This window comes from Triticum aestivum, chromosome 1A, assembly GCF_018294505.1.
Source record: "Triticum aestivum cultivar Chinese Spring chromosome 1A, IWGSC CS RefSeq v2.1, whole genome shotgun sequence".
NCBI classification, from domain to species: Eukaryota; Viridiplantae; Streptophyta; class Magnoliopsida; order Poales; family Poaceae; genus Triticum; species Triticum aestivum.
In genome coordinates this window covers 386,893,053-386,901,089 of record NC_057794.1, presented here as the reverse complement: position 1 = coordinate 386,901,089, position 8,037 = coordinate 386,893,053, and the positions used below count along the sequence as shown (strand labels likewise).

At 46.9% G+C, this 8,037-nt stretch overlaps 2 protein-coding genes, 4 non-coding genes and 1 pseudogene across 6 annotated transcripts; all 7 read right to left on the bottom strand.

Annotated features, from left to right (window-relative positions):
- Positions 1 to 293: 293 nt before the first annotated feature.
- Positions 294 to 3,077, bottom strand: LOC123052269 (nucleoside diphosphate kinase 1). The gene is made up of 4 exons (XM_044475397.1): positions 2,879 to 3,077; positions 2,726 to 2,774; positions 2,411 to 2,642; positions 294 to 600 (listed from the first exon to the last, which is right to left on the bottom strand). Exons 1-4 carry the CDS (start codon positions 2,930 to 2,932, stop codon positions 483 to 485), a joined length of 453 nt encoding a protein of 150 aa, XP_044331332.1. The 5' UTR covers positions 2,933 to 3,077; the 3' UTR covers positions 294 to 482.
- Positions 921 to 1,034, bottom strand: LOC123072159 (uncharacterized; annotated as a pseudogene).
- LOC123072116 (small nucleolar RNA SNORD14) lies at positions 1,270 to 1,391 on the bottom strand. Its single transcript, XR_006434838.1, has one exon. It is a non-coding gene; the product is annotated as a small nucleolar RNA SNORD14 (small nucleolar RNA).
- LOC123073579 (small nucleolar RNA snoR2/U65) lies at positions 1,454 to 1,600 on the bottom strand. Its single transcript, XR_006435695.1, has one exon. It is a non-coding gene; the product is annotated as a small nucleolar RNA snoR2/U65 (small nucleolar RNA).
- LOC123072882 (small nucleolar RNA Z152/R70/R12) lies at positions 1,739 to 1,832 on the bottom strand. The gene has a single exon (XR_006435462.1). It is a non-coding gene; the product is annotated as a small nucleolar RNA Z152/R70/R12 (small nucleolar RNA).
- On the bottom strand, positions 1,884 to 1,983 carry LOC123072871 (small nucleolar RNA R11/Z151). Its single transcript, XR_006435459.1, has one exon. It is a non-coding gene; the product is annotated as a small nucleolar RNA R11/Z151 (small nucleolar RNA).
- Positions 3,078 to 5,019: 1,942 nt separating the features above from the next.
- LOC123052259 (uncharacterized) lies at positions 5,020 to 6,227 on the bottom strand. The gene has a single exon (XM_044475387.1). It carries the CDS (start codon positions 5,931 to 5,933, stop codon positions 5,322 to 5,324), a length of 612 nt encoding a protein of 203 aa, XP_044331322.1. The 5' UTR covers positions 5,934 to 6,227; the 3' UTR covers positions 5,020 to 5,321.
- Positions 6,228 to 8,037: the final 1,810 nt, after the last annotated feature.

The following is an 8,037-nucleotide window of genomic DNA, read 5'->3' as shown; positions in this document are numbered from 1 at the left end:
GATGCCACGAGTGAAGGTATAAACATCCTTAAAACTTCCTGGTTAGGAAGACAAGATAAGCTTTTTGCGTGGAAAAAAAGGGGTTCCCCAGAGTCGTCTTTGCATATTGCCTTATTTTGTAAAAACATAAGGCTACAATACCAATGCTGTTAACGATGTTAAACAATTCTATAGTATCGAGCGTGCATCAACAAAATTAAGCACTACAATTTGCTGGGAAGATCATGAGTACAATTCTGCTACTAACCCACAAAAAAGTAGGGCAAAGAAATAATCAAAGCACAGCAAAAACATGAAATGCAACTCAATACCATATATCAAATATAGAGCAGCAGATAACGCTTGCATGCTCAAGCACAAGGAGATAACTTCAGTTCACACAAACAAGGTTCCCAAGATACAAATCTCAAAACTGTAAACAACCAAAGACTAGTTTGGTAGATGCTTAATGAAACCTGCACTCAAACCACTCATGACACATCTTATGCCTCATAGATCCAGTTGTGCTGGCTGCTCCTCCACTCTGCAATGCCCTCAGGGAACCACAGGGCGATCTCCTTCCTGGCACTCTCAACTGAGTCGCTTCCATGGATGACGTTCCTGGATGATGCAGATAAAAGTTTTAGAATGCAACCAGATAGCAAAATATAGTGATACGAAGGGAGACACTAGTGTGTTAAACAGGCCGTCAATACGCAGCAGGTTCAAGTGCACTGCGCTGCTCTCAAAACATTGTACTCCCTCCGTTCCTAAATATTTGTCTTTCTAAGCAAAATGAGTGAATCTATACTCTAAAATATGTCTATACATCCGTATATGGTAGTCCATTTGAAATCTCTAAAAAGAAAAATATTTAGGTCCAGAGGGAGCATTATTTTTCTGATGTCAAAAAAGGAGATTAAAAACTAGGAAAATCAACATGGCTCAGACATCCAAGAAGGAATTAGCAGCATTAGCTCTCAAGCCTGGCAAAGCTCTTAGGCGGCAACTGCGAATGTTTTGAGAAACAAGCCTTAGCTTTATCATCATCGCCATTTGAGTTCCCCAAATTTCAAAACAACTACAACAAATATTATGTTATGGTTATGCAGTCAAGAAGTGTAATCAACGGCTCTGTGTACCGACTGAATCACAGCCACAGGTTCCTATCAAATGTGAATAGTCCAAGAACTCTATCGGCACAATGTTCGAGTGCACTGCGCTGCTCTCAAAACATTGTATTATTTTTCTGATATCAAAAAAGGAGATTAAAAACTAGGAAAATCAACATGGCTCAGACATCCAAGGAAGGAATTAGCAGCATTAGCTCTCAAGCCTGGCAGGGCGAAAGCTCTTAGGCGGCAACTGCGAATGTTTTGAGAAACAAGCCTTTAGCTTTATCATCATCGCCATTTGAGTTCCCGAAATTTCAAAACAACTACAAAAAATATTATGTTATGGTTATGCAGTCAAGAAGTGTAATCACAAAAAACGGCTCTGTGTACCGACTGAATCACAGCCACAGGTTCCTATCAAATGTGAACAGTCCAAGAACTCTCTCTCGGCACAATGTAGCATCTCCGGTCAAGGCTTGTGGCTAATGGAGACGTGGCATCGGGCCCAAGCAAAATCAACAAAATATTGACAATATAATCTAGTTAAGAGAAAGAGAACAGAAAGCATTGCAGAAATCCCTTAAAGAACCAAAAGCAAAAAACATCTCAGATTATGTAACTGGGAGGACCAAGTGCAACAAAGCAATGCTCAGTGGAAAGAGAAGTCGTTTTTGGTTTGAAGGCTCACAGTGACAGATGCCACTACTGCCAAAAACCTATATGAATCATCATCGCATCGCAGAAAAAATGAGAATAAAAACCAAGACAAAATCAATGAAAGAGACGGAAAGGCTTCAGTGTGTGTAACAACATGAATCGATCAATGACAGACGAATCTGCCTCACCGAAATCCGCTAAGATCCTTTCAGACCTGAATCATCACAAGCCAATCCTCTACTCCAAATCATACATGAATGACTAAAGTGCACACATACAACAAACATGAGCCATAAGTTCTGTCCTACAATGAAACGACTATAGTCTCTGAATAAATCAGCGAATAACGCAAACAAGATTTTATGAACTGAACAATTCATGTAAAAAGCACAAGGTATTTCCCCTTTCAGACGATTTAGGCTCAGTTTCCTAAGCCTAAACAGGCTAAACGACATCAAATATTTGATTCGACTGCACCAAATAAGTAGTCTGCAACACAATGCTATCTACTACAGTACATAGCATATAATTAACTGAATGAGCATATACTATCTTCAAGTATGCGGATTTTTGAATTGGATATTAAACGCACAGTAACAGACAATCAGGATAAATCTATACACTATTCAACTCAATAACTACTTTGTCTAACATCTCACCTGCCGATGTCGACGGCAAAGTCACCACGGATGGTGCCGGGCTCAGAGGCCAGGGGGTTGGTGGCGCCAATGATCTTGCGTCCAGTGGCGACGACGCTCTTGCCCTCCCAGACCATAGCGACGACCGGGCCGGAGACGATGTACTCCACGAGCCCAGCGAAGAAGGGCTTGGAGGACAGATCAGAGTAGTGCTGCTCGGCGAACGACTTCTCCACGTTCTGGAGCTTCAGACCTGCATAGCCAGCTCGCAGATCAGCAAGCAGATCTTCACCAAAACCGTAATTCAAGCACGAACGTGAGAGCTGTACTGGTTACCTTTGAGGTAGAAGCCCTTCTTCTCGAAGCGGCTGATGACCTCGCCGATCTGATCAAAGTAGAAACAAAAACAGGAGCACGGTGGTGTCAGCACGAGCTAGCAGCGGAGCAAACGAGCCGACGGGAGGGAAGAGAAGAGGAGAAGGCGCTTACGAGGCCCCTCTGGACGCCGTCAGGCTTGATCATGATGAAGGTCTGCTCGGCCATTGTTGCTGTGCTGAGCTTGAGATTTCTGATTGGGTTTTGACGGCGAGGGAGGATGAGAGGAAACCCTAGCGAGGGGCTCGGGCGAATATATAGCGGCCGGCCCGACCACCGCGCACGTGTCTCTCGGTGGTGTCGTACCGTGCTACGGGCCTGGGCCTTATTCAGTGCTGCTGCCGCGAACGAGAAAGAAACAAAGGCTTTGTGGGCTGAATAGGACCAGCTCTCTATCAAAGCCCTAAATGAAAGAAATACTACCCCTCAAAAAAAATGAAAGAAAAACTTCCACTCAGGGAAATAATTTCGGCTATCCCCTGAAACAATTTGCGCTAAATCTCTGAAACATATGCTACAAAATTAACAACAATTATTCTCCGGTCAACTTTGAGTAGTAACTTAAAAATATTTGGAACTAATGTTTGAATGGCTTTGACACATGGGTTGTAAGATACCGGGTGATATATTAAAGCATACGTAGTTGTCAGATAAATATATCTGATTTTTTTACCATTCTTGTTTACAACATGTATAATTTTATTATTGAAAATAGTATGGTGTCAATGCTTGAGCATAACAAATGTATGGTTCCATTTTTATTTACTAGATAATTCATAAATAGGTACAAAGTCTTTACTATAAGATAAAAATTGCATTATATGTGTTATTTTAGAAAATACTGTTCTTGATTTATATAACTAGATAATACCATGTGCATTGCTGCGGGACATTTGTATGGGATAACATTAGCATGTTAACTTGTAGCTTATTCTTTTTCTAAGCATGGTTGCATGGAACATGATAAATCAATAATCAATATATATAATTATTAATTTGCAAAAAAATAGTATAATTATTACTCCCTCTGTCCCAAAATTATTGTCTTAGATTTTGTATAGATATCTGGTCAAATAGAGATTAGTGTGTGGTTCTATATCGGCTGATATATGTGGTATAATATATATATATATATATATATATATATATATATATATATATATATATATATATATTTGTACTATTAGAGCATCTCCAATAGGTGATGTAAAATAACTTGTAACCGCTTTTTACATCACTTGGGGGCAAAAAAAGGTCTCCAACAACTGCCCGCAATGTAAAATTTGACGATGTATATTTTGCCTTTCATGATGTAAATATACATCACTTGGGGCCATGATGTAAAATGCATGCAACCCCGCGCGCGTGTAATCGCCAATCTATTAACTTTCAGGTCCTTCACCATGCACACACGTCGCCTGCGGTCGGCCGCCAGCCGGTGTTCCGTCGCCATGTCGACGCCGCCCACCATCTTCGTCGCTATCGTGCATGTCCCTGGCCCCATTTCCCGCCGTAGGCGTGACCCTCCCCCCCCCCCCCCCCCCCCCCCTCCCATCCCCTCTCCCTCCGCTTCCGCCGGTCGTGGAAGAGGAGGTGGATTTGCGCCTACATGGCCATCCACCACAGCCGCGCAAGCCAAGAAGAAGGTCGTCGTGCCGTAGCGACGAGGTGGCCGCGCCACAAAGGCTACGTGTCGCCGCCTCCCGCCGCGGCCGCCACCTCCGCCGGTCGTGGAAGAGGAGCCGCCGATATCGAGATCAACGAAGAAGAAGAAGTTTGAGTGACTAAAATACATCATCTACTGGGGACCTCGTGCCCTAAAATACATCACCCGTTGGAGTTGGACACTTTCCGTGATGTAAAAATAACGGTTTTGGTGATGTATAATTCACATCAAGCAGTTTTTGTGCTGTTATTTTACATCACCTATTGAAGATGCTCTTATATTTGCATCGCATACCAAAAAAAAAGGCCTAAATTCAGAAACTTGTGTTTCAAACAAGCAAATGCAAACAAGCACACAATCAGAATCGCAGCAACACAAATGCGCCATGTGGTGGAAACGGTAGAAAACTTCTCGGGGATCCCTATGCTAGATTAGATAATTAGAGAGATATTAGTTGTTTACACTAGTACATTGCAGGACTGGCGGTGCGAACAGAGCCGTTCACCCGTCGCTGCGGTCAAGATGAATGCAAGCTCGCATTCAGTGTTCAGATCGATGCACTGACAAAATGTATGTCACAGTAAATCCGAGTGCCAATTTTGATTATGTATTTCATTCCTTTCTGCTAAGTGTATATATGATCAAAGATTAGTCCAGCAGATATACTAAGGAAATAGATGCATCCACATCGGGTCTACGTAATCCTCATTCATCGTCCAGTTGTTATAGGAGTATCAGCCGATTCGATTCGAAACTTCAGCCAAAAATACGAGTACCAGTAGTATGATTGATCTATATCAAGAAGCAGTCAAGATCGTGAGAGTGAGACAGTTTTGACCAAGACTCTGAATCGTCTGATCGATCAGCCAGCCGCCTAGCTCGCACCGTCCGTCACTTTGGCGATCGTGGCGCGACCGCCGTGGACCGCCGCGTGGGGCCTGCCTCCGTATCGCCGTCCTCCCTCTTCTCCACGACCGCCGCCTCCTCGTCCGCCTCCTCCTCCTCGCCGTTCTCCGTGGAAGGCCCCTCGAGGTCGTCGCGGACGCGGAACGAGGCGTGGAGCACGATGACCGGGACGCCCACCGCCAGCGCGGCCATGAGGTTGGCGACCGCGCCGGCCGCGGCGAGGTCGGCGAGCACGAGCGCGACGAACGCCGCGGCGACGAGCCGGCGGAGCAGCGCCAAGCGCGGGAACGGCGCGAGGAGGCCGAGGCAGACGAGGAGGACCTTGGAGGCGGCCATGAGGAAGAGCACCGACGCCCGGTGCCCCGCCGCGGCCAGCGACGCCAGGAGGAGCGCCCACTGCAGCGCGGCGTAGTGGTACCGGAACGTGCGCGCGTTGCGGACCCCGCGCACCGCCGCGGCCTCCGCGTCGGCCGCCGCGCCGAACGCCGACGGCCGCGGCGCGAACCGCGCTAGCGCGCGCCGCGCCCCCCTGGCGGCCGCGCACGCCCTGTCGACCGCCCGCCGGACCGCGCCCGCGCTCGCGCCGCCGGCAGTCATCGCCAGTCTCGACGGCGGCTGCTTGCTGGGCGGTGGTGCCTGCCGAGATTCGCCGGTCCGGTTGCTGGGTTTGGACTCAAGGGAGCCGGATGGCACGGGACGGGGGCCGGAGCGAGTCAAAGACGCGGGTTTTAACAAACGGCGCGCCCGGGGTTAAAGGCGGGGCCTCGCCCTCGCCGTGACGGCGAAAAACCGGGACTTTTCCACTCGTTTCCGCGTCGGTTTTGTTGCGGCAGCGACCTGGTCGGTGCGCCATGGTTGGCTCTTCCCCGAACGTTTGGCCGCGGGGCACCAACACGATCCTCCCCTACTTGCCTACTTTTCTTTTTGGCGATATTGCAATGCTGTTTTCTGAACAGAACGAGTACGAATGCACGACGACTCAGCTTCTGCTCTTTCTGTTTTTAGAACTGAAGAAGATTTGCGTATCGTCTATTTACAGAAGGAAATTATTTGTTTCGTAAGCTATTAATTGAATTATTAAGAATTTATTACATGCATTTCTTGCGTTGAGTGAAGCATAAACTAGCCGCTGCAGAAAGCTCCCTTTCCTTTCCATGAGGCTGGAAGAATCTCACCAGGTGCAGTCTTGTCAGCCACGATTGAGCTTTTGGCTACAACATGATTTTGGGATTATTATTCATCAGTCAACTATGGGATCATTAGGAGTAAACTCGTTTTGGGAGGATGGAAGTGCTTCATTCAACCAACAATTGTGGAAAGCTCACCCTCTGCACTACCGTGGAGGAGGAATTGTTTGGTCCTGCCCTGCCCCTATATGTCGTGAAATTTCAGACCCTGGAGGATGCAACTGAAATGTTCCTCGAGTAACCCCCTTTTCTTATAGACATATTCAAAGATTTCTCACCTTTTTCACAGCATCTACATAAACTTCTACGTGCGCGTGAATCCTTGAACCCAACAAAAGAACAAATTTCTCTCAAAAAAGAAAAGAACAAACCAGTCAGAGAAACATCTGAGTTTGGAGAACATAAGATGAGAGAAGATTGGGCCCGGAGAGATTAGAGAGGGCAAAGCCCGGGCCGACGAACAAAAGACATGTTTTTGAGGCTTTCTGACTTAGGACCAAATAAAAATTCAACCGCATTACCTTAAAATGCTGCAATGCAGTAGGGCGTGGTGTTCGCACACAAACACTCACCGTGTAGCTTCAATGACGGGGTGATGCACCGTAGCTCACGTCGAAGAAGACCCGCCGAAAGCGCGGTACGCAAGCAATCCGGCGAGCGCTTTTGTAGACCCGAAACCCCACGCGCCCGGGAGGGACCCCGTCTGGACGCGCGGTGGCTATGGGCTGCCCTAGGTCGACTTGATCGCCCCTAGGGCCTCGAGGTTCGCCGCCCTGCAACAAGAAGAACAGACGAAGAACGAGGAAGAAGAAGAAGTAGGGTCAAGGAGAAAAGATAAAAGATAAAAAGTGGTAGATGATTTGATCGATTGTGTGTTGTTATTCAATCGGCCATCACCTCTTATCTATATAATAGGCGGATGGACTTCCCGTATAAAAAAAGGACTTGCCTTGCCGTCCAAATCATCAAAATCTAATCAAATTCGGACTTCTCACGACCTCCGGCCCGGATGATTCGGCCTAGCCCAGTTTTCTAATAGCAGCTCACTGTTTTGACTCTAGAATCCACGTACGACCTCGGATTTGGACGTTCTTTATATCAAAATCAATCGCCTCGACGAGACGCACAACTTTCATGTTGAACACTTTTCGATCCGAGGCCATCTTGATGGTGTTTCGAGCCGTTTTCTAAAGTATGTAGTAGAAAAAGTTGTCCGGACGTCCGGACTTCTATCCGGATTGTCCGGCCTCCACCCGGATCATCCGGGGCCTCCACCCGGATCATCCGGGACTGGACCCAGATCATCCGGCTTCATCATAAACCTTTTGTTGTTTTCGGTGCTTCAATTTCCCGGATGATCCAGGCCCCGACCCGGATGATCCGGCCAAACACTGCTACAACGTATGATTTTGCCTGTAACTTTCGCATACGACCTCGGATGTGAACGATTCTTATATCAAAATCGTCCATTTCGACGAGATGAAGAACTTTGCAGTTGAAACTTTTCCCAAACG